A 26,176-nucleotide genomic window follows, 5' to 3' on the forward strand; every position below is an offset into this window, starting at 1 on the left:
CCTGTACAGGACACAGCTCATGGGGGGCAGGGGTAGCCTTGGACTCAGACTGCCCAGCTCCCAAGTGGGGTTCAGACACAGGTGGGTGGGGATTCCCTCTGCTTCTCTACAATTCCCAACCCCTGATAAACATAATTATAAATAGCATGTAGTTACTTTTTGGAATTAAGACCTGAGCTTTCTTATAGTTCAATTAATTGGTCCTAAAGAAATAATAAAAAAGCAACAAAGAAACACAACCCAATAAGCCACCATCAAAGGGGAATCTCCCCTAGACACAATCAATCTTCAGGTACTGTTGGATCACTGGGTTCCACCCTGAGACACAAGAGACATCGCTGGGACTCCTGCAACCTGGCAGCAAGGGGCGTTCTCTGGGCGTATCCATCCCCAGGAATGTGTCTCTACATATTTAGTCTCAAAGCATAAGAGGGATCTATAAATACTTTTAAAACTTGAGGGAAACCTGTATGTTTCAGCCATTAATGTCTCACCAGTACATATTCCCAGTACAACTATTGATAAGCAACCCTTATTTGTATTCTTTTCCTAAATGACTGTTTCTATGTGTCTAGTTTGGCCCCACTTTTCTCCATTTCAAAACTTCATAGGTTACTCATGATACTATTGATGTCAGTATCTGGGCAATCACTTTTCTCTCACCATTTACATTTTCAGTCCCAGCAGCATTTACTGATTGCCCACATCTTGCACCCTCTAGCCTGCGTGAGTGGCAGGGGTGTGTAGAGGCACAAAGATGGGTAAACCAAACAGCAAAAGGAAGCAATAAAAGTGGAAAGGATAACCATAGGCCACATCTATCCTTATGAACCTGATATCCCCCCTGTAAGTCCAGAATGGTCGTGTTCTGTGTAAGCTCCACCTCCATGCACAATGACTTCCTTCCTTCAAAGATGTGGCTCCAGCAATCCACATGTCTCTCTTACAACATCCATACTCCCTTCTCCACTGGATCATTCAACAGGGTACTCATGTGCAGCTCTTTCTCCCATGCTTACAATAACCCTCTTGGACACCATGTCTCCTTCTTGGCCATCTATCCAGCAAAACTCCCCTGAAGAGTAACTCTGCACCCTTTCCCAATGCCTCTCCTCTCATTTGTGTTGAACCCACCATGAGAACCGCTGTTGGTAAGGACATGGTTTGCTGCTTCCCTTCCTCCTGAAACTACGGATACAGTGGCTTTCTGAGCACCACACTCCTGCTGCAGGAAGCAAGCTTCTCCATGCCTTTTGCTGATACCTCCTTATTTCCTGGACTCTAATGGTCAGGCTCCATCGATGGCTGACTCCAATCTCAGGACCTGAAATAGTATCGATCTGCCAACTACTCTCAAATGCACATCCTTGGCCAAGCCCATGACCCCAATATCCAGACTTACAACTCCATCTGCCTTCTCAACCCTTTTCCTTGGATGTATAACAAACCCTCACACTTCAATCTAAAACTAAACTCTTAATCTGCCCCACAAATGAGCCCTTCTCTCAGGAATCAAGATCTATTCATCCTGAGTGATGAGAATTGGTCATTTAAAAAAAATATATATTATTGATTTTTTACAGAGAGGAAGAGAGAGGGATAGAGAGTTAGAAACATCGATGAGAGAGAATCATTGATCAGTTGCCTCTTGCACACCCCCTACTGGGGATGTGCCCACAACCAAGGTACATGCCCTTGACCGGAATTGAACCTGGGACCTTTCAGTACGCAGGCCGACGCTCTATCCACTGAACCAAACCGGTTTTGGCTGAGAATTGGTCATTTTTGAAACCTCATGTCTCTCATGACAGAAAGTTATCCACATAAGAATATTTTATACCCGTTAGCCATATGAAAATAATTAGTTTCAATTGCAGAAGTTTATCTAAGGTAATTTTTGTTTGAATTGATCAGCAAATATTTCTGATGGCATCCCAGTGTTAGAATATCTAAAGAATAATAAACTCTCCAATTTTTATTGAGCTCTATGTGCCAGGACATGAGTGAAATACCGTATTTTCCAGCGTATAAGACGACGTTTGAAACGAAAAAAAGTCAACCGAAAATCCGGGGGCAAAAAAACAAAATTGCACAAAAATTACCTGCAGATCTTGACGGCAAAGTAAGTCTTTTCTTTAAAGTGGGGGTAGTCTTATACAGCGAACATAGGCCTAAACCTATGTTTTTACTGTAAAATTAGGGGGTCGTCTTATACACCGGAAAATTACTAATATCTTTTGTTAATTTAATCCTCACGCAATGCTGACACATGAGATGGAGATGATTATCATCCTCATTTTTACATCTTAGGGTTTTTTAAAAAAGAGTAATTTGCCTGATATCTCAGAAAAGAGCCAAATCCAAACTCAGACTGGCAGGCTCCAGAGACCACACTCCAGGCCTGACTTATGGAAAATGTCGTGGGAAACAGAGAAAAAACAAAACAAAACAAAACAAAAACAAAACAAAGAAGAAAATGGTTTGAAATCCAAATTTCTTAGTAATTATACTTAGTTTAAAAAATAAACCCTGTTAACAGCGCTGCCGCTACTCTGCACTCGAATGCCCTCCCCTGTCTGCACCCAGAGCAACAGAGGGCTCAAGGGAATTAAAACAGTATCAGTTCCAACACAGAGGCACATGGGAAGGACCCAGAATCTTGGAAGTTCCTCTTTCTGTCAATCCTAAAATCTCTTTCCTTCTTTTTTATTTTTCCTCCTGATTTATTATTTTCCCTCTGGGTAACAGTTTATGGCTTTGATTACAAAGTTCTCTGCAGAGCTTATATAATGATGAAGGTTAGCAGGTCATGGTCAGGGCACATTACAGGAAGAAGGAAGATCTTTTCTTAGAAAGGAAGGGAAGCAACAATCCCAAGGAATTCCAAAGAACTCGTTGCAAGCCTCAGCCTTTTCATGTAACATGCACATGCTTAACAGAATAACATCAGGGTCCCAAGAGCTACCTAAACATCAGCCCCTGACAACCTCTTTGATCTCTTCATATGAACAATGGGTTTAATCGATAAAAGAAAGTATTAGAAAAAGATGAAGTTATGCAGAGCATTCTGCAAAGATTTCTTTTCACCATCAACACTGATAAAAATTAAATTAAAAACATAATGTAAATTTTTAAAAAATATACATATTTTATTGATTTTTTACAGAGAGGAAAAGAGAGGAATAGGGAGTTAGAAACATCGATGAGAGAGAATCATCAATCAGCCGCCTCCTGCACACCTCCCACCAAGATGTGCCTGCAACCATGGTACATGCCCTTGACTGGAATTGAACCTGGGACCCTTCAGTCGCAGGCTGACGCTCTATCCACTGAGCCAAACCGGTTTTGGCTATAATGTGAATTTTTGAGCAGCATACCCAAAATGCATCCAACCTTCAAGGGTAGATAAAAGGAATATTTTTCTATGTTGTTGTTACAATGTTCATCACATCTCCACATCTTAAAAATAATCGAGGGCAGAAAAACGTTTGTGGTTAATACTTGAAAGCTGGATTTTCATTTTGTGGGAGAAATAGAAATTTTAGTCAGTCTCTCTTTTTCCGTATTCTTTGTCCCTCTCTGGTAATGTAAATAACTCAGTATTCTTATACATGTCACTACTTAATGAAAAAGATAATGGAAATGCCCACAGCTATAATCAGAGAATGATTTAAAACTTTCACCTCTTATAGTTCTGTTGATCAGCTTTTATGTTTGTGATAAATGTTTGTATATCTTCTGCTCAGAGCTGGGAACCGCAGCAGGTTGAAATGAGAGGTGGAGGTGGTGGGTATTGTTATTAATGGACATGCAATTTATTTACTAGAAGAGGCAGTCATTAAGGAAATTGCACTTTTTACATCATTCCCTCTATATTCTTGCCAGAAAAATGGCTTTAAAAAAGAACTCTTTGATGTTGCATTTCAAATTGGACTCTGGGGGCCTGGGCTGACACCCCCATGATGGTCACCAGGCAGGTCCATGATCCAGAATGAGGATGAGACTGCAAAGACGCTGGACAAAGTCCACACACCATTACCCAACACCATTCCCTTGTCTTTGCCATGTCACCAAGGAATAGTCCACTATTCACAGAGCAACTCTTCGTCAGCATTTTTTATGCAAACATTTTCCCCTGGCTAACTGTCCCACAGACAAAAGAGAATGATTTCTGTTCTCAAGGAGGTGCTCAGTATTATGTTATTAATAAACTAGAAGCCCAGTGCACAAAATTGTGCACTTGGAGGGGGAGGGTCCCTCGGCCCAGCCTGTGCCCTCTCACAGTCCAGGAGCCCTCAGGGGATGTCCAACTGATGGCTTAGGGGGAGCTGGCAGTCAGACATCCTTCGGGCTGCCACGGAGGCAGGAGAGGCTCCCCCCACTGCTGCTGCACTTGCCAGCCATGAACCTGGCTCAGGGCTTCTGGTTGAGCGGCACTCCCCCTGTGGGAGCAGGCTGACCATCAAGGGGCAGCTCCTGCATTGAGCATCTGCCCTCTGGTGTTCAGTGCATGCCATAGCCAGCAGTTGTTCCACTGTTTGGTCTATTTGCATATTACTTTTATTTTATAGGACTAGAGGCCTGGTGCACTAAATTCATGTACTGGGGGGAGGGTCCCTCAGCCCAGCCTGCCCCCATCACAGTCTGGGAGCCCTCAGGGATGTCCTACTGACTCTGCCTTTTTTTATTGCCACGAAACATACCTGAATGGCAAATGAAACCACTAGAATGGAGAATATTAATATTTTTGGATCACAAGTTGAGGATATTCATGTAAAAATATATTTTTAGGCTAAATAATATTTTTCCATATATCATAGTAGTACTCTTCATTGTAAATATAAAGCTAACTGTTCACTTAAAAAACAGTTTAATCCTGAAGCTTCGCTCTGAAGAATTTCTTATAATCAGCATGCATGAATATTTATAATTCATGAAGATAATTAGCTAAAATAGGAGTAATATGCTATGAGAAATGAACTCCATGCTCACAGAATACAAATGAAGGTCCATAGAGAGCAAGGAGTGAAAAGCTTAATGGAAACACCACAAAATCATAGCCAAAATTTGAGATGAAGTAAAAAAAAAAAAAAAAAGAAGACTAAAACCAGTCATAGAGTTTTCCTTTGAAAGTTTCTGAGAAACCAAAAATAATATTAGAAAAAATAATTCATGTAAATCTATTGGGGGCTAAAGCCCTCATTTTCTTATTAAATTTATTGATGTAACAATGGTCAATAACATTATATAAATTTCAGGGTACAACTTTATAATATGACATCTGTATTGTATTGTGTGCTCACCACCTGAAGTCCTTTTGTTACCATGTACTTTACCCTTTTGCACTTGAAGAAACTGAAGCCCATTGAGCACTGACATCACTCTTAGCATTTTACCCTTGCCTTTGGAAGGGCTCCTCCAAGGAAAGGAGGAAGGAAGGCAGAGAATCTGATTATCCCTTTGCTTTGCACTTCAAGTCTGACCTACTTCAATGCAGACAGAAAGACAGAACATTAGGAAACGGCAAAAGTCAAGCACAGTGTGACCTGCAGCAACTAGGATTGATGTCCTAAATTTTTCCAAAATTATATCAAATGATGGTGGAGAAGAAAGAGAAGGCACAATTAGTTGGCCAAATGTTGAGCAACTCACTAGCAGGTTTAGTGCCTTCATTCTCAGTATCTTTTTACCTTCATAAGGTTGTTATTTCTTTAATTTTTAAAATGTGTCAAAAGCATTGCAAATTTCCAAATATGTATTTTAAAATATTTTATTTATTTATTTATTTATTTATTTATTTATTTATTTAATAGAGAGGAAGGGAGAAAGACAGAGAGTTAGAAACATCAATGAGAGAGAGAGAGAAACATTGATCAGTTTTTCCTGCATACCTCCTACTGGGGATGTGCCCACAACCAAGGTTGTGCCCTTGACCGGAATCGAACCTGGGAGCTTTCAGTTCGCAGGCCGATGCTCTATCCACTGAGCCAAACTGGTTAGGGCCCAAACGTACATGTTTGTGGTTAATTTTTTCCTGTAACGTTTAGAACATTTCTGAGTGTGCATATGATATATGGGATCTCTGTGCAAAGCCTTGGATTTACAACTCATCGAAATAAGAGCCTGTGATGTTCAATCTCTATATAGTTTTCACCTAGTGGCTAAGGGCCTGTGTGCACTGCACGCTCACTGTGTCAGACTGCTCCAGACTTGGTCATATACACTTCATCCCCAGAACGACCCTATGGGCAGATACCGTGACTGCTTATGTGTTACAGACCACAAAACAGAGGTACAGAGAAGTTAAAACATCAACCAACTAAAACAGAAATAACACCTGTCCAGGGTCAGTCACATTACCTGGCAGAGCTCCTTACCTTAGGGGTTGAAAGACATACCCATACATTCCTAAGAAAGGCATAGGGGTCTGCTTGGTGGGGGAATGAAGGCCGCCGCCCTTTCTGAGGACACCAAACTTTCCTAGAGCTACTTTGTACAGGGGAAAAGCAGTAGACTGAACGCATCAGTAGGATGTGGTGAAGACAGATGGTCCCAGGAGCTAATTATTCCCAAATAAAAGTTATACATGAGTCTTGCCTGTAGGAAACTGTGTGAATGGCCCATCAGCACAAGCTTTTGCTATACCTCAGTAATTCCCACCCTATGCATTTATGGCAATTGCATCACCATATGAGACATTTCTATGCAATGTGGTATTTATGATGTTTCTAAAGAACTCAGTTCCCTTAGATGAAAAATGTTATGTAAACGCAAATACCAATAATGCTGAAATGTAGAATGTGCTTCAGAGGATTCTGACTTCCATAGCTTAAGCATAATAAGCACTATTTTACCTGGTCCTTCTGCTAAGATTTTATTGCACATGATGGAAGAAAAATACTAAAGATTCAGTGTATCAAACTGCATAATTCAATATAACTAGTTCTTATATAAGCAATGTCTTTTTCCTTCTGCACTGAATTTTGAATTACCACTGAGATAGTTTTTTAAACTTAAAACATAATTTATTTTGATATGTACAAAACAATATAATATGCTCTTTTGTGTTTGAAATTAATATTGTCACCATGACTAAAAGCAGTGGGTAAATAATTTCTTATGTTGTTGTTGATGGCCTAGAAGTAATCGTTTCTTCTAGCCAAGCGAGCCATCAACTAAATAACTTCCAAGGACTGACTTGATTTTTAAAACATTAGACTTTTGTTCTTTCTGTTTTAATGAATAGTGCTATTTTTATATTACATAACATTTTGTCTTCACTCTCAAGCTTTACCAGTTTCATGGCTCACAACATTTCTTTATTGTTTGAATTCATTTTTGCGTGTTTTACTTGGGAAAAAAAATCTTCAAATTCCAATGTCACAAAATATGTGTGTGGGTTGCACTTTAAGTCCATGTATGCCTGAAAGTGTTTACTCAAACATCATTTATGAATAATAGTTTGACGTGGTGCATAAATCAAAGTGCGGGATACATTTTTAGGATACTTTTAAGATTTTGTTCTACTGTGTTTTTTTTTAACATCTGGTATTGTTTGTGAGAAATGCAAATCTGACTTTTGTCCCACATCAGTTAATCTAGTTTTTAAAAAAAAATTTCTTTCTGGAAGCTTTCAGGATTTCTCTCTTTATCCTTAATATTGACATGTTAGCAGCATGCGAATGAGTCTGGTGAGGATATCTGGAGTGCCTCTTGAAAAAATGAAGATGCAGGCCTTAACTTGAATATCTTATTTTCTCCTATTTTTTTTCAGTATAAAGATGTTTCTAAATAATGACTTAAAACAGGATGGGAATTAAGACATTACTAAAAAAGTAGGCAATACACGTAGTTAGGAATTTGTTGACTGGTAACTTGGTGATTTAGAAGCGGCATCTTTCTTCTCAAAACGCTTATACGCTCTGGACACTCTCTCACTGGGACATCCTTGAATCCTCTCAGTTTTTGACATTCCCTTCTTCATAATCTGTCAGCTGCAAAAGTAACTTCTACCTTTCAGGGGTTGGACTAGCTCTTCTTTATTCAGGACTTTAAAGTTGCAGATGCTGGCTCTCCTTTTATTATCACTCTTAAACGTTTCCAAGTGAAGCTAGATGTCCTGCACTGATATAAAGTAGTCCATAGCTACTTTCTGTGGACTCTTTTTAGACCACTTGGAATTCAGAATGTATATTATATACATATATGCTATATATGATATATATATACATACACATACATATATAACATGTGATATATATTATGTTATTATGAATTAACTACATTATTATATATTAAATATTATATATATTAAAAAGAAAATAACGTGTATAGTCTGGAAATATAATATATAAAACATATCTACTAAATATATATATTTAGAAATCCATATAATAAAAGGCTAATATGCAAATCGACAGCAGAACACTGTTTTTCAAAGTCAGATTTACATTTCTCACAAACAACACCAGATGTTAAAAACAGGACAAACAGCGAAATGACTGGTCACTATGATGCACACTGACCACCAGGGGGCAGATGCTCAATGCAGGCGCTGCCTCCTGGTGGTCAGTGTACTCCCACAGGGAGAGCACTGCTCAGCCAGAAGCCCTGAGCTGGGTTCATGGCTGGCGGGTGCAGTGGCAGTGGCGGCAACCTCTCCCACCTCCACGGCAGCGCTAAGGATGTTCAACTGCAGGCCTAAACCATTAGTTGGACATCCCCCAAGGGCTTCTGGACTGTGAGAGGGTACAGGCTGGGATGAGGGACCCCCCAAGTACATGAATGTCATGCACAACCCTCTAGTAAATAAGTAAGCAAAAGTATAAATATACATTTAGAAAACATGTTTATTTATAGAGTGAGCACACATATATCTTTAGCAAGCACATATATGAGAAAAATAAAGTATATATATATATATACTTTAAATAATATATATACTTTAAATTTATATTTATATAAATATATTTTTTATATTTAAAGTATATATTTAAAGTATATATACTTTAAATATATATATTTATATATAAATTAATATATATATTCTATTTAAAGTATATATTTAAAGCATATATTTAAAGTATATATACTTTAAATAAATATAAATATGTGCATATATATATGCACATATTTATATTTTAGTAAACACATGCTCCTTGAGTGATAACAAAATGTGTAAGATACCGCCAACTCTACTGAGGTATGTAATATCATTACTCCATTGCTATGGAGTGAATGTTGTTCCCCCCAAAGTTATATGTTGAAATCCTACCCCTTAATGTAAAAGTCTGAGGAAGTGAGATCTTTGAGAAGTGATTAGGTCATGAAGGCGGAACCCTCATAAATGGGACCAATATTCTTAGAAAGGAGAGACCTTACCGAGCTCCCCCTCCTTCCATATGAAGATACAAGGAGAAGTCAGCCATCTACAACCGGAAAGAAGGTTCTCACCAGAAACTGATCATGCTGGCACCCTGACCTTGGATTTCTAGCCTCCAGAACTCTAAGCAATAAATAGCACCTATTTACAAACTACTCAGTTCATAGTATTCAAGGTCAGGTCAGCCTGAATGAATAACACTTTCATTTGACAGATGAAGAAACTGAGGACCAGAAAGAACTCAAAATCAAACAATGAGGAAAAAGAGCCATGCTCATAGCAATTACACAATACTGCCCCTCAGTAAACAACTCAGAGAACACCTGCTAAAGGTCCTGCATTATAAATCAAGCCAGGGTGTTTACAAGTCTAGCTTCACCCTGACACTAACCTTGGAAAGATTAATATGACACTATTGTATGGCATGAATTTGACGAGGACAAGGTGCAGTGAAATCCTAAGGCCATGACACTAAAAATGGCAAATATAAACTATGATAGAGCAATTGATTTTATGGGGGAAATAAAGGGGAAAGTGCAAAAAGCGAAGATGCAGAGTTAGGGGGAGGGAGAGAGGATGCATTCACTAATGGAAATATAGAGGATGACAGTCGAGTGTGGTGTGAGGAAAGCTGGAGTTTGAACATTCTGTGTTTGTGATGTTAATGAAAATAAGTTTTGAACTCCAGAAAAGGTGGAGGGTAGAATGAGTGCATTGAGAGCATTTATCCAGACAGGACAGGACGATTGGAAATGTGTGAGGAGCTGAAAGCTGACCAACACAAGGATGGAGAAAAGATGCCTTTCTGCCAAGCCCTAAGCCACACATGTGTGAGTTGGTGGGTAGGAATAGAAAAGCATCTATGAAGGATGTGGAGAGAAAATTTCCAGAGACCAGACTGGTTCCAGATGGCGGGAACCAGGAGAGGAGGTTTGGCTTCCCCCCAAAAAACACTTTCTCCCAAATAGACAAAAAATGAGGGCAAAAGCATCAATACTGCACAAATCTAGGATGGAAAATGCTTTTAAATTTAGCAAGTTGAATGGTGAATTATGATAGCAGTTGAATAGTAAAGTTATGAAGTGGATAAGAGGGAGAGAGAAATAGAAATTTCTATTTTTCAAGAAATTGAGTGGTGAGTGGAAAAAGCAAAAATGAAGAGACTTTTTATTATGATATATCTAAGAGAATATAATTTTTTTCTTAGTTTATTAATTTTAAAATAAAATAAACTGGAAGAAAGGACATACATAAGCATTATTGGGACCATTTGGATAAATAATAATGATAATGTTAAAATGCTGGTGGATATTCTAAAGTGCTTACAAGATATGTTAGAAATAGAATAGAGGACTTAAAAATCTTACTTAAAATAAAAAAGAAATACAAACCAGAACGACATTGCTATGGAAATTAAGAAACAGCACTATGTATCAGGAAACAGAATGAGAGATACTAGATATGGAATCATGACTTTGACAACAATGCAAATGGCCTAGCTTTATCTCTCTGGAAAACAAAGTAAGTCTAGGTTTAAAAGAAAAACCAAAGTGGCATGCCTAAGAGAAAAGAATGTTTAAAGAAGCTAAAAAAGAATAATTGAAATCCTTTTTGAAAGATATGTGTATTTAATGTACATTTTAACAAAACAATGGCCACTTCTGTAAACACAGACACCAACAAAGCTGCTCAACAGGATAAGGTCATTCAGTGCAGCTTTGAAGGCTTCTGATACCAAACAACGAGAAAAATTAAAGGTAAAAAACATAAAATGTTGTCTGCAGGTGATTATTGCACATGAGCTCAGGAAGGAAGCATGATTAGAGTGAACGGAGAATTCCCTGAGTGACTGGAAACAAGATCTGCATCTATTCCAACAGTGTCCCTGCATTTATAACACTATTTATAATCTGGTAAAAGTCAAGTTGAAAAGAAGATAACCTCTGCATAAGAGCACGGAAACCTATCAAGATTTTAGAAAAAAAAAAAAAAAATTAAAACTGTGTGAGAACTTTGCAAAAAAAAAAAAAAAGACACAAAAACACATACAAAGAAGAGTGGTTGTAGTTGTGTAAGGTACAAAAGTATTGCAAAACAACAATTATAATCATAAAGTTACTGGGACAAGGACATAGTGACAAAATCATGCTAAAATAGATTTTGCATAAAAGTTATCCTAATATATAAAAACCCTGGGTCTGTCACATCCACAATGACCAGAGGCTCTGCCTAATGCTCAGGTTGTGAGTGCACTAGGCTCTGGTGGGTGGGGACTTGTGGCAGCAGAGACAGGGAAAGGGGAGGCGGAGCTGGCACTCACACTCACAACCGTACACATACACAGACACACATAGCACTCACCAGCTCACAGCCTTTTCTCTCTTTCCCTCCCTCCCAGCTCACTCTCAGAGCCTCTCTCAGAATGAGGAAACAAAACACACTAGGCCTGAAGAGGCCTGGATGGAAGGAAGGGCAGGCAGAAGGTGGAGCAGCCCCCACTGGCCCCACCCCCTCCCAGCTGGGAAAAAGGAAGAGGGAGACAGGGAGGCAGGGAGGTCTGGTGGACTGCTGAGAAAAACAGAGACAAAGCCTGGGCAAGATCAGGCCAGCAGGGGAGAGCAGTTAGGGGTGATCAGGCAGGCAGGTAGGTGAGCGATTAGGAGTCAGTGATCCCAGATTTCGAAAGGGATGTCTGATTGGGCCCACGAGATACCTGATTGGAGAGGGTGAAGGCTAGGCTGAGGGACCTCCCCAACCCCATGCGTGAATTTTGTGCACCAGACCACTAGTAATAAATATATAACAAAGGAAACATCATGCTATACTAGAACACAGACAATTCATTAAGAAGAAAAAAGGCACATTCAGCATCTCACGCTGTGATCTTGTCAGCAAGAAAAAAGAAAATAAGTTTGTATCTTATACTGTTTTTCTTTAAGCTTGGGGTGCTGGGGAATCTCTGTGTTTTTCATTTTCTTTCCTCCTCCTCCTCCTCCTCCTTCTTCTTCTTTTATTTTTTTAAAATCTAATCTCAGCAGAATATACCATATTAACATTCATAGAACTCGAGAATCCTGGGGCAGGTATAATGGACAGTTAGGCTCCCTCATAACACATGAACCCTCTAACCACATCCCTGACAGGTGCGGAACCTCCCACTTGCTCCGGGCTTCAGAGAAGTGTGTGGGTTCCCTGCCTTTCAGAAGCCCTTGGGAGAGGGGGTGTGACAGGAACATCAGGCCTGGGTCCTGCCGTGCAGGGTCTAAGTGACACTGGAGACATACATGTTAGCATCTGATTTTGAAATTCCTCATCTCTCTACCCTTTCCAGTAAAGAAAGGCTAAATAGGGAGCAAGTACAGAACTTTCACTGAAGCCACAGAAAAGCAAGTTCTCCAAACTCACTCTCAGCCGGAAGTTTGTATTAGCCATTATTTCATTAGATTTAGAAGGCAATCCAGCTCATCGCTCTTCTTCACCAGTAAAAAAAAAAAGATAGTAAGAGATGAAATGATTAAACTCATCATTCTCTAGAGAAAATACCCATAAAATAAATGTCTTTCTATTTTTTGCACAATAATATTCTTGATTTGGCTTCTCTAATCTTCATTCTCTTATTATTCATTTTCCTATGAAATCAAATCAAATCATGATGTCACTAAAGGCAGAAGACAGTAGCTAAAATTCTAATTTACAGTGGAAATGACAGGAACGTATTTCAGGAAGGCATATAAAAAGCAAACTTTATTTAAAGGCAAGTTTTAAATAATTTAAGTTTTAAATTATTCATTAGCAACCAACTTTGAGAGATCCATCAATTCTCTCTCAGATGGAAGCTGGCATATTTTTCGTTCATTTATGTCAGCTGATGAAGCAAGTTGCTCTCTAATGAAAGAATTTCCCTCTGTTTTTCAATAAAACGTTCAAAATCCCACTCATAACTTTTTAGAAAGCACACCCATTTGAAAGTTTTGTACTCAGAGTCCAAGTTTTGAGTGTTTATGGATCTATCTGCCCCTTTTCACAGAGTAGAATCTCCTGTGGACATTTGTCTCTTTGTTCTGACCCACCCTATGGAACATTCACTCCTAAATAACCCCTCTTCCCCTTACATTTTCCCCCTCAACTTGTTAATAAAATTTGCTGGCAAAGAATAAAAGAGAAATTATGTTAAGTGCTAAACTCATCAATGTCAAAATCTAGCACTGCTTTAAAGATCCATACCTTACAGATTGTCATCACAGCTGTACCCATGAGCCAATCATCTTAATAAGGGCTTGTTTACATGTATGCTCTTAGCAGATCTGGATCAAGTTAACAGGCCTGGTGATTCCAAGCTTGTATTTTACCTCTGACATAAAAATTGTGTCATTCATAACACATACTCTCAAAATTCTGTTTCTAAACTCCCTACTGGAAGGATATCAATCACTTCCAAGACAACAAGCCTAAAAGGTCATAAAAATACTTCAGCCAAATTTATAGTTTAAACTTCTGAAGAGAGGAATATAGGCCTAGGAGAATAAGGAGGTGCACAGTTTTGCTTTTCATCTTTTGTTTTATTCTTTGCAGATTTAACATGACCAGTGTTACTTGAGTGCAGTAGTTCTCAACCTTTCTGATACTGTGACCCTTTAATACAGTTCTTCACAATATGAAGAACTGTATAAAATAATTTTTGTTGCTACCTCATAACTGTAATTTTGCTACTGTTAATGAATCATAATGTAAATATCTGTGTTTTCAAATGGTCCTTGGCAACTCTGCTGGTTGAGACCCATAGGTTGAGAACCACTATCCGAGTCGCCTAAGAAAAAAAATAACTTAATAGATAGCCCTTGTCACCAAACAATTCACAGTCTAGTTTCAGGATGATGACCCTGGAAAATAGATCCCTAAGTTACTTAGTGTGGCAGTGAGCTCTCAGGCAGCTAGTGAGGCGGATGCTAGGGCTAAGACATTGGCAAGGCACCATCACCTGGCACCCTGCCTCATGCTAAGCCTATTTGTGTTCCACTCCAATGTACTTTTATTTCTCTAATGAATGGATTATGTAATATTAAAATGAATGGTAGTAATTTTACCCAAATTGAGGCTGAAACAAATTATTTTTGCTTAGAATCCATCCTACTCCTGAAGACAGCACTTTTAAGGGCACTGCTGTTTGTCATGTGACTGTAGAAGAAGCAAAGATGGCATGTGGCGAAGGGTGGGCTGGAAGTGACACTCAGAACCCTTGGGTATTAATTTGGTTTGTGAGATGCTTAATCTGGTCTGTGGAGGCACCAGTCCTCATGGTCTCAGGGCCTGTTCCTTTGTATGAAGGACACAGATTGCCACTCGTCAATTTTTGTCTCCTTATATATACCAGATCATATATTATAGATTTTATTAAGATAAATTTTCATTCCTATTTATTTACTTGTTGGTCCAAAAAAAGTACAAGCATTCATTATAATTCTAGGAATATATTTCCTGTAGCCCTAATAAAAAAAAGTACTACATTCGAGGCACCAGATCCTGAGAGTTGACTCCCAACATTGAAAATAAAATACACTCGTGGTATAAAATTACATATTATTAAACATCTTTAATGTAAGTGTTATTTTTCTTCAGAATATCCCTTTTCGCTTTCTTCCTTTTTAAAAAATATATTTTTATTGATTTCAAAGAGGGAGGGAGAGGGAGAAAGAGATAGAAATATGAATGATGAGAGATAATTATTGATCAGCTGTCTCCTGCACACCCCCTACTTGGGACTGAGCCAGCGACCTGGGCATGTGCCCTTGACTGGAATCTGCTCTTGGTTTTATAACTCTGCTCAGGGCACAACTGGGCACAGGCCACTCGGGTTCTTTCTGATGCCTGTGAGTGAATGAACTGCATATTTGATATTAACAGTAACAACATTATCTTAAATACCCAAAAACCGTGGAATTAAGATTGAAAGCATTTTACCTGCTGGCGTTTTTCAAACTCCAATTTGATCCGGGACTTGATGCAATTGCACGTGTCCTGATATGTTTGCTGCAGAGCGAGTTCCATGAGGTGCTTGTGGTATGCTCCCGCCAGATTCCCACAGATGAAGATGATCACGTTGGCCAGGATCTAACGATACAGAAAGAATCACTCAATGGGGGGGGGGGGGGGGGGGGAGGGGGGTGCTTAACTCTTGGATACAGCAATAACAACAAAATGCACATTAGCAATAGTCTTCCAAGAGATGTCTCTGTGGGAAGTTAATTTCATTTCTATGTCCAAAGGAACATTTTTATTTACTTAACAGGAACAGCTATTGCCTTTAGGGATTCTATCCCCTTCTTGGATCTATGCCCTTTGATAGTTGACTTGGCAGTCCCTCCCGTATCTGTGAGCTCAGTCACGTGATTTGCTGATGCTAAAGTAATGTGGGTTGGAGTAACTACTCTGCCCTGACAGTTCCATGGTTATTGGGGGGCTGGGGGAGAAGCTAACACCTATATTGAAATAAAATATTTTAATCCACTCTTTAATGACCAGTGACTTATTATGGGCCCTCAGTAGCTTTGTGCTTGTTGAGCACTGTGTAACATCGTAAGACTTAGATTCCAATTTGACATCATCACTCACATTTCTCATTCTTGTCCTGATTTCTGCATGTACTGGTTTTTGTCATAACTGCCCAAAAACCAGCTTTTGAACAAAAGGAATGCAGTGTCATCTGATGTTGAAATCATGAACTACCTTGAGCTTGTGGTTTATGATGTCTGGCAGATGTCAAGTGCTGTTGTGTTTCCCTTGAGCATTTATAACATGATGAGGCACCCTGGGTGCCCTAGCACACAGTTTGGAAACCATATCACAAATGAAGTACAGTTTCAACAAAGTAAATAAATATATTAATTAATTAAACAGAATAGAAAGCTATTCAAATTATAATGGGCACACTACCTATTTTCACTTTTGTAAACTCAGAGAAGGTATGTTTGATTGGATAAAAAAAATAAGACACTTGCAGCTTCCACAGAGGTGTTTGTTTCTGCAAAGTAAACCTGATCTGAAAGGAGTATTGTGCAGATTTTTAGAAGACACATCTCAGAGTAGCTATGGGTTTAACCTTCTGGGTTAAAGTCCTGCCTGGGTCATCTTCCTGAGAGACAAGAAGCAGCAATCTAACATACCACATGAGTTCAGTTCCATTCAAGGTCTCGTCCCTATCCCCCTTCCCACCACTGCCCCAAATGGCCTATACATTTTATCTCATGAGAGGTAAAAAGTCTCATGAAATGATAATTCACAAAGGCTTCCAGATTGGGCTTCACACACGCTTTTTCAGCCTATAAATAAAATAAGATACATAGTTCCAGCCCTCATCTGGGACCATCTTAATCATATTTTAAAACCCTCTAGTGATTCCAAGTCTAAATGTTATTTCTGCAATGCATTAACATGCTTCCTGATGGTGTGAAGACAAAGTTTACTCCAGGAATGAAACAAATCCCTCTAAGGCTACTAGAATTCCAGAGAACATATATAAGAAATTAAAAATACTCACTTCCATTTTTCAATGGACATATTACATAATAAACCTGTCCACTAAAAAAATAAAATAATTGAGAGCAAAATTATTAAATGAGCAATCCAGAGTATTAATTTTTAAGGAGCATAATAAAGAGTTGAAATCCTACTCGACAATTAACGAAGTTCTTTTTATTTTGTATTATATGTAAATCAGGCTTAACCAATTAGAGCAATATTTACTCTCTCACTGTGCATTTTAACTATTTGAGGAACAGTCTGTCTTTATGATTTAACAAGACCATGTGAGATATGAAGTTAATAGAAGCAGCCGAAAAGTTGATTGAATATCTAAAAGAGAAAGTAACCAGAGAAATTATCTTTATACCAAAAAAAAAAAAAAAGGCATGCAGGATGCAGAGCTTCCCATAGTCCTGGGTTCTGATAGTGTGTTTCACTGAGCAGAGTATTTAAAATGCTGGGCTTGCTACAGGGAATATTAAAATAGTTTAACATGGTCAGTGGGGATAAAAAGGAGACATATGTACTATTATTTGTAATACTTCAAACAATAAAATAAAATTTTAAAAAATTCTATAGGCAATTACTGCACTGAAAGATGCTGATGGGGAAAATATGCCAGGCATCAGAACCACACGGGAGAATTGGAATGGAGGAAACAGATTTTAGAAGACGCATTTAGAAATTGCTTTTTTGTAGTTGAAATTTGACCACCAAATTCCACCAATTGCAAGAAGAACACTTAACTTCCATGCATAACAAAACCACACAGTCCTGGCCCATGACCTTGATTAATCAGTTGTCACCAGGCAACAGGGATTCCAGGCTCTAGTTCATTCCTGACAACTTCTATGTCATCAATCTCTCCCAGCAGCAGGTAAGCCAGCTCCTAACCAAGAAGTACCCTTCTTTAACACATACAATCTTTCCTTCTTCTCTACTTCTCATTTTCTCTTTATAGCCAACCCTCAAAGTTTGTCTGCTTAAGCTCTTTCTACTTTTTTGATCTGACTGTCCATATCCCACTTCAAATGATGTAGCAATCACAAGATATTACCTCTCCTCTTGTCAAGGTCACTGATCACTTTAAATTTTGCCAAACCTATCAACTTCTTTGTGCCCTCACTACCACGACTCCTGAGCAACACTCTCAGCAGCAGCTGGTCCCTTCTCTGGCTGAGAATACTGACCTCTCCTGGGAACCTAGGCTCTGCTTTCCCTAGGGTCTGCCTAGGTGACTCCACCTTCTGTGACTTAAATGTTTTACTCTCCAGGTTTCTGTGTATGCCCACTTCCCTTTAACCCCCCCTAATTTCTTTCATACGGAGTCATCTGTACACCTGGCTTTTCCAAAACCATCTAAATAGCACAAATTCCTAAAGGTAGACCTTTAACCCAGATCCTCCTTCTGATGTCTGGACTGAGAGGTGCTGGCATCCCCACTTTAATGTCTCACAGATTTATCTTACATTGAACTCTTTGTACCTCCCACCCCTATCTGCATATTCAACTTGACCTCATGTCCTACCTCAAGCTCCATTCCTCCCTTTTGGGGTTCCATCTCTCCAGGCTCAAGGCCACTGCCTACCTGGCCCATCTGGTTGGTGCATTCCTCTAGTGGAATTATACTTTAGGGTTTTGAAAATTGATGTCATAAACAATGCATTCTCAATGTGGGCCATCTCACTCCCAAGAGGGCAAACATTGGCTCTTGGGGAGAGAGGAAAAAAAATGTGCTAAATACATAAAACACAGATATGCACACATCATATAAATAAATATGCAATAGAATTTCAGGGGGGTGAGTTAGAGAAAAAGTATCTAAAAGAGGTTTAGGGGATTGTAATGGAGATAGGTGGAAAAACATTGCTTTAGACATTTAGTTCCCCTGACACCTGTCCTATCTTTAGACATTTAGTTCCCTTGACACCTGTCCTATCTCCATGCTCATGGGTAACTTTCAGATAGAATAGATTTTTGCTTCAAAGAGAAAAGGCAGGAGGTAGTTTCATACAGCTATCTGGCCTACCTGATTCTTCATGATAAATTAAGCAGTTAGCATTCTGGGTTTAAATATCATTCTTCTAAGCTTTTGTTAGAGCAAGTAGCCTTTCAAGTCTGAACAAGTTTGGATTACTAACAACACACTTCAGAGATTCCCTGACTGAGGGCCACTCCCTTTGGAGTGAACACTCCCAGGTGGACAGACACTACCTGTGTGGACAGGCTTCCCCAGGAGACAGGTCTTCTGTCTGATTACATCATTTTTTTAAATTAAGAGCAATTTATTTATAACTCCACTAGCCACAGATTTAAATATACCTTTCACAACCTGCTTATCTTTCCTATTTGGTAATAAACATAAATTATATCCAATTCTGCACATGACCTTTGCCATCATTTAGAATTATAATGAATCTAATGAAAACATCACCATAATATGCAAATGTAAATTTCATGCACACACTGTGCTTTATTTAGAGAACCAAAGACTTAGCTTTTAAAAGCATGCTGTCAACTGCAGGTGCTTTACAAATACATCTTCTGATTTACTTTTGGAAAGAGAAAGCTTCACAAGGGCTCACTGTACCATGGTTCTGAAACAGGCTATGCATTACAATCACTTAGAAGTTTAAAAAATATGTTCCAACAGCCCATTCCTAGAGAGACAGTAGGGTATTTTTTTTTTTAACATAAACCTCCCCAAGTGAATACTCTGTGTACTACCATTGAAGAAACTAACTCAGACTTTTTTTTAACATAAACCTCCCCAAGTGAATACTCTGTGTACTACCATTGAAGAAACTAACTCAGACTTTTTTTTAACATAAACCTCCCCAAGTGAATACATTATGTACTAAACTAACTAAACTCCAATACTGCCAGAATAATGAAAGAATTTGGATTAGGAAAAGAACTGAGGATTTAATAACAGAGGAAATTATGGATAATGTTAAGGAGGATGAGCTTCTCCCAAAGGAGGTGGGCCTTGCTATTCAAACTAACAATGTGAGGAATGGTATAATTCTTTTAATCCATAAGAAAGTCAGGCTTCCACTCTTTTAGGAGGGCTCTTAGACTGATTCAGGGAGGGAGGTAAGGCTGTAGAAAATAAACTAGAAAATTAACTTGGATAAAGCTGAGACTAAGTGATCTGATGGGGGGAAAGAGACAGAATGAGATTATTAAGCGATGAGCAAGGCCAATCTCACTTACTTCCATCTAAATAGTCAAAGGGAATCTCAGAAAATCTCAATAACAGATGAATCAAGACCAGAGGTAGGGATTGAAGACTATGCACATAGGGTAGCATCACTTCTAGGAAGGGCAAGTTCCCCTGTAACTCCTAAAAGAATACTCTCAAATGCACATTCAGAGTGATGGGGCTTTTACCTATCATGTGAGCATATGTATAATTTTGAAAGCAAAGAGCAAACATTCAGTAGTTCCTAAGACAACTGGAAAACAGAAATCAGCAAGTTGAAACTAGTTAATAAATGAACATCCTAAAGTTAGAATTCAATCTTTTGTTCCTTTGTTAGAGAAAATCAGCATCCTAAATCTGATAGCATTTAGATGAACAAACCTGATGAAGTTTAGATAATATTAAGGGATGGAGTTTACAGGTGTAGCCTTCATTAATTAAAAAAAAAATCATCGCATTTACATGATCATTGACCAAATTTAGATTTACATGGTAAGCCATATCTTTCATGCACAATATTACACTTTATTAAGTTATAAAAATATTTTTACTTTTATTACATTTTGCTGAATGATTGATTAGTTAGCTAATGCAAAGAAAACATAATCTTCATAATTTCTTCAGGTTTCTCTGTCATTTTCACCCACCTCACCACTGGATGCTGGATCACAGGAGAACACTGAAGCAGGAGCTGCAGCAGAACCTAAGGTAGTAAAACCCTTGAGGGTACCCTCAGAAACATGGTGTGTACTCTGTCTAAATACATCCTCTTCATGTTTGACAGGAGCTTACGGATGGCTGTGCTGGAGCTTTCTGAATAACCAGTCAAGATCTTCCCCTCCCTTTCTCCCCTGATACCTCCCACTACAAAGGGTGGGAAATTTCCATACTTCTGCATTTCCAAGTTTTTATATAACTAGGAGTAAAAGATGTGAATGAAATTGGCTTTAGAAGAGGAAGAATCCCTGTGTCAGCTTTAATCTCCTTATGAAAAGGAGCAGAAGTAATTCATGGGAAACTTCCACTTTTCTTCTCATTCTGCTTGCTCTGAATGTAGATGAAATGGCGAGATCATCAGCAGCCCCCACAGGATTGTAAGAGAAAAGCCAGTGGACCCCTGGAAGCATCAATCCCGATTTCCTTAATCTTCTGGACCTACATCAGGAGTCCTCTATCTTCATGTTTCGTTTTACTTGAGACAACTACATTCTTATTTGTTTAAACCTCTGGAATCTGGTTTTGTTTCCTGCAGCTAAATGTAAGTATGACTCATATGACTGGGCTATCCCAATTGAGTCAGCAAACATGGCCTTCCCTATATTGTGGCATATGCTTCTGTGACATGTAGTTTTCTGTGAATGTTTAGTACACTGCTAATGACTTGAGATTACACATAAAAGCACCTTACCGAGGCTGGCAAACCAATAAGACGAGAAATTCAAACCAATCTGAGGAAAATTAACCTCTTTATGGAGACAATAATGTCAACAGAGGTTTGAGTTGGGGAGATGGGTTGAGTTATGTGTAGGAGCAACTTCTAGAAGGTTGGCCTTGAGATAAGTACTAAAAGGTGGGAATGAGGTTGCTCCATGTGTGAAGGTCTGTAAGTCGAGAGGAGGCAAATCCAGCCACACTGGGAAGACATCCAGAGTGTACTAGCTAGAGGGATTAACAGAGAATATTATGAACAAGGAGACATGTTCTTTCCCTCAAAAAAACTGACTGTATAGTTATGAGAATAAAACTAGAAGCCCTGTGCGGAAGAATTATGCACTGGACGAGGGAGGCTTCTGCAGCCTGACCTGTGCCCTGTTGCAGTCCAGGGCTTTTGTAGTCTGGGCCCCCTCATTCCTTATCGCCTGCCTGCAGCAGGAATGGTGGGAGAGGCTCCCACTGCTGCCATGCTCACCAGTGGTGAGCCCATTTTCTTGCTGAGCAGCGCTCCCCCTGTGTGAGTGCACTGACCACCAGGGGGCAGCTCCTACCGTGAGAGTCTGCTCCCCAGTGGTCAGTGCACATCATAGCAACTGGTAGTTCTGCTGATTTATTATATAGGAGGACAATGTCAAAGCAAATTTTGCTCAGGTAGTATTTTAAAAAATTCTTTATTGTTTAAAGCACATGTGTCAAACACAAGGCCTGCGGGCCAAATCCGTCCCGCCAGGCCTTGCAATGTGGCCCGCACCGCGCTGTCATCACTGCACTCCGCTGCGTTTCCATCACAATGACAGTTTATGACTGTTCAGTAAACCATTCGGCCCGCGATTTAGGCTGGATTTTAGATTTTGGCCCCTTCTCTGATTGAGTTCGACACCCCTAGTTTAAAGTATTACATATGTCTCTCTCTCCCCTCCCCCCCCCATGACCTCTCCTTGTCCACCCCCAACTTCTGCACATGGTTTCAATTGCATTGTATGCACACCCCCGCACATGGTATTTTGTAGAAGAGCCACACTCAAGGGGCCAAAGAGCCACATGTGGCTCCTGAGCTGTGGTTTGCCGACCACTGGTCAATACCAACTTGATGCTCCTATTACATATGTCATCCCATCTTGTTTCACTATTAGGAAAAGAAAACAAGTCTCTCTTTGGGAGAGTTGAGTGAAGGGGGCAGCAAGGAGCAGTGCTGGGACCCCTGATGGTCCATGAGCTATTCATAGCAGCTCCGAATCCTTCCAATTGCTAAGGAGCTTCAGAGGATGGAGTCTGGGGGTACCTACTTCTCAAAGAGGGCTCTGTGTGGTTTCCACCAGAAGCTGCCTGAGCATTTGCTTTGAATCCTGCCCAAACCACCGTCCCAGCCTTAGCCTGGCCCCTGCCTCTTGCTCCCTTACCTTTAGGCAGAAATCAGAAATAGCAATTGGCAGAGAAAGAGAGGAACAGCAAAAGCTGAATTTTATGTCCTTGCCCTTCAGACAGTTAAAAAAAAAATGATCAAGAAAGAGATTTCTGAGTTTTGCTCCTGGTGCAACTCCGACCTGAAACAAGTATTTTGAGGTTGGCTGTTAAGGGAGCTCCAGAAACTGCTCATAGAACTGCTTTGCTTTCCCTCAGTTCCTTGGTTTTCCTGTACCTCACTCTCCTGGCCTACAAGAAATCAGAATAACAGGGCTGTATTGTTTGTATGTAGCCCATCTTAATTGCTGTTTGAAATAAAGAGAGGACTGATTTTAAAATATTAATGACTCCAATTCACTAACAAAATATCCCTGAGACCATAACCTCAGGGATACGTCATCTATGATAATTATGTGAATACTAGTTAATAATAATAATAATAACAACAACAACAATAAAAATAATAACAGCAGCAGCTGAAATGCCAGCTCAGGTATACACAGCATTTACATTGGCCCAATATTGTTTCAAGTAAAAGCCATTTATTAATCCATTTAATTGCTTTAATGGCCCACTTTATAGATGGGAATGTGGGGTAAGAGAGAAAAGAGACTGACTCTCGGGTACCCTAGGAACCCAGGCAGTCAGAATGCAGAACTCACAGGCTCAGCCTCTTCATTCCTCTGCCACCCACAGATAAGGAAATCATGGAATTAATTTTTAGGACAACATTTTAGGTTCTTTCTTGTTGTTCACATGTTCTCAAGGAGCTAGTAGACAGTTCCAGAAACTACTCACTTGGTAATTGGATTCCTCTTATAAATACCAATTGTTTTGGTAGTGAGGCAACAAGAAAGCTACTTATGTGCATGAACTTGAAGTTTTGTGTTGACTTGAGTTCCAATGCCCCTCCCATAGGCTAAATCAAACGATAGGGCATATGATCATTATGGAAATATATTTCCTAGCAAGGTTATAAATTTGTTCCTCTGGTTATCCATCTGATAAATGGACATTTAAACAATTACTTTCTCCTTTTTTTTTTTTTTTTTTTTTTTTTGCAAAAGCAACTATGACATATAGCTTGCCAATCATGAAAGGCTGGAAGGAAGAAAATATATAGCAATTCCTCAGCATGTAAAGAAATATATGGTGGCAGAATGACACCTACTGAGAATTTTTTGGAGGTGTACCCTCTCTGTCTCTCTTAGTCCCTAAGAGCAGGGCTTGTCTCCACCTCCACTCTGCAGAAGTGATTTCAAAAACAGGGCAGGGACCTTGCAGAGACTTCCTGCTGGAGAGGCCTCCAGAAAGACTGTGCTCCCTAGACTCTGAGAACATCGACAAAGTATTGCTTTAAAAACACCACTACTAGTATCTAACGTATCTGGCATGCCTTCATAATTTGCTAGTATTTAAGTGGTTTGTAACTTGCAGATACTCAGAACTCAGATGTCAAACACTTGTACTTCTGTTTTTGAACATCGGAGAGAAATTTTTATCTCCAACCAGAAGATATGTGAGAGAAAAAATAACAGATTGCTCTTTCCTTGAGGGTTCTCACCATTTCACAAAGCCAGAAACCAAAAACACTTCACGTAGGTTTGGAAAAAGCCCAGTGAAATGATCCTAAATATTTCTGAGGCTTATGAGATTAACAGAAACAACATAAATAAAGATTTATGGGAAATGGTTCCTTAAAATATTAACATACATATTGAAATCATGATTGGAAGTTAGCAATGACAATGGTCACTAAGGAATGTGCTTGTTCAATATAGAAAGTAACTCCGGTGTTGACCACTTTTTAATAAAAACACTGTTGTTCATGAATGGACTCCTACTTTATTTCCATGAGCTGGGTGTGGGCAGGTGTTTGGGTGCCTGCTGCCACGTGCTCATTATAAGAGCACAATTATAATGTTTATTGGCTTTGTTAACTACTTTGTTAACCTTGTAAACTACTTTGCCTTAAAGGACAAAGAAAACATTAAAAAGAAGGGGAATAAAGGCAAATACATTTAGAAGGATAAATCAATGTCTCAAATAATTGGCTTAGAGAAGCAGGTAGGGCACAAATAGATAGGATTTAGCAGGCTCTGGATTCCATCTTTAGACACTGGCCTTGAGGCTCCACTCTTTCTTAAACATAATCCTTCCTCCTACTATGAAACAAGGTTAATGCTATTGATCTATTGGTTGAAGAGGGTAAAGTGGTCAGTTCTTTTTATAAGAGCTTTGATTGTTTTTTTAAAATAAATTTAGGGTTTTTTTTTTAGGCGAATACTTCCCAAATATAGAAAATCCCACTCTCCTGGTGAAGGTCTGTTCATGGGGTCATTTAGGCATCAAATATTTTATTGAGGACAAGATGGAAAAATGCTCCTGTGCAGATTAAGTTCTATCTGGGGACAAAGGCAATGGATGTGCAAACTCATTAATTAAGTCAATAATTAATTACAGATGGCAAACAAGGGAAGTGCTGTGAAAGAGGTCCACACACAGTGAAATAAGTCAGCCAGAGAGAGAGACAAGCACCATATGACTTCACTCTTATGTGGAATCTAATGAAAAAAAATGAACTACCAAACAAAATAGAAACAGAGTCTAGATACAGAGAAAAGACTGACAGCCTATTGCCATCATTTCAAGATTTCTCTTCATTCACATGTGTGGTGTGATAACAGACCATCTACCACTGTCTGCAGACAGAGCTACCTGGTAGGCCTTTAGCTGACAGTCTTGCGTATAGAAAGTCTGGGCAAATTAAGGACAGCCTCTTGAACACTCAAGGTCCTTATCAGTGGCTTATTAGATTAGTTTGTCTCCTTTGCCTAAATCAAGCCCTATAGCAAACATGGCAGAATTGAATTAGCTGTGCCTTTTCTTTCTATCACATTTGTCAGAATTCAGGGATTGACTTAGAATCACCTGCTACACACATATGTCTGTGCTGAGGGGACCCTGGGGGAAAAAGATATGGGGATAAGGATAGATGAGTGAGAGAAGTTGACAAACAGGCAGGTATGTAAACTCATTTATGTCCTTAAAACTCACTGCTTTTAAAAATTACAATTCTAATATGAATCTCCCCATCAAAAATTTAATAGAATTGTTATTCTCAATCCTGAAACTTCATCTATCAACTTGTTATGGATTAGTTCATACTTACAATGCTGCTTTGCCACACAAAAAAGTAAAATAAATAAAATCAGTGCATCATTTTTCTTCAA

General features: G+C 39.1%; 1 protein-coding gene across 19 annotated transcripts in view; it reads right to left on the reverse strand.

Annotated features, from left to right (window-relative positions):
- ADCY2 (adenylate cyclase 2) overlaps window positions 1-26,176 on the reverse strand; it is a 262,534-nt gene that overhangs the window by 115,202 nt on the left and 121,156 nt on the right. For 18 of the 19 annotated variants that reach the window (XM_045571823.1, XM_045571821.1, XM_036409666.2 and 15 more), the window contains one exon: window positions 15,341-15,490. The exons of the other annotated variant lie outside the window; for it this stretch is intronic. In XM_045571823.1, coding sequence (XP_045427779.1) covers window positions 15,341-15,490 — 150 coding nt within the window. The remainder of the gene's footprint in view (window positions 1-15,340; window positions 15,491-26,176) is intronic. 19 annotated transcript variants of the gene reach the window in all.

The sequence above is a fragment of the Pipistrellus kuhlii genome, unplaced genomic scaffold (genome assembly GCF_014108245.1).
Source record: "Pipistrellus kuhlii isolate mPipKuh1 unplaced genomic scaffold, mPipKuh1.p scaffold_m20_p_4, whole genome shotgun sequence".
In the NCBI taxonomy this organism is placed as follows: Eukaryota; Metazoa; Chordata; class Mammalia; order Chiroptera; family Vespertilionidae; genus Pipistrellus; species Pipistrellus kuhlii.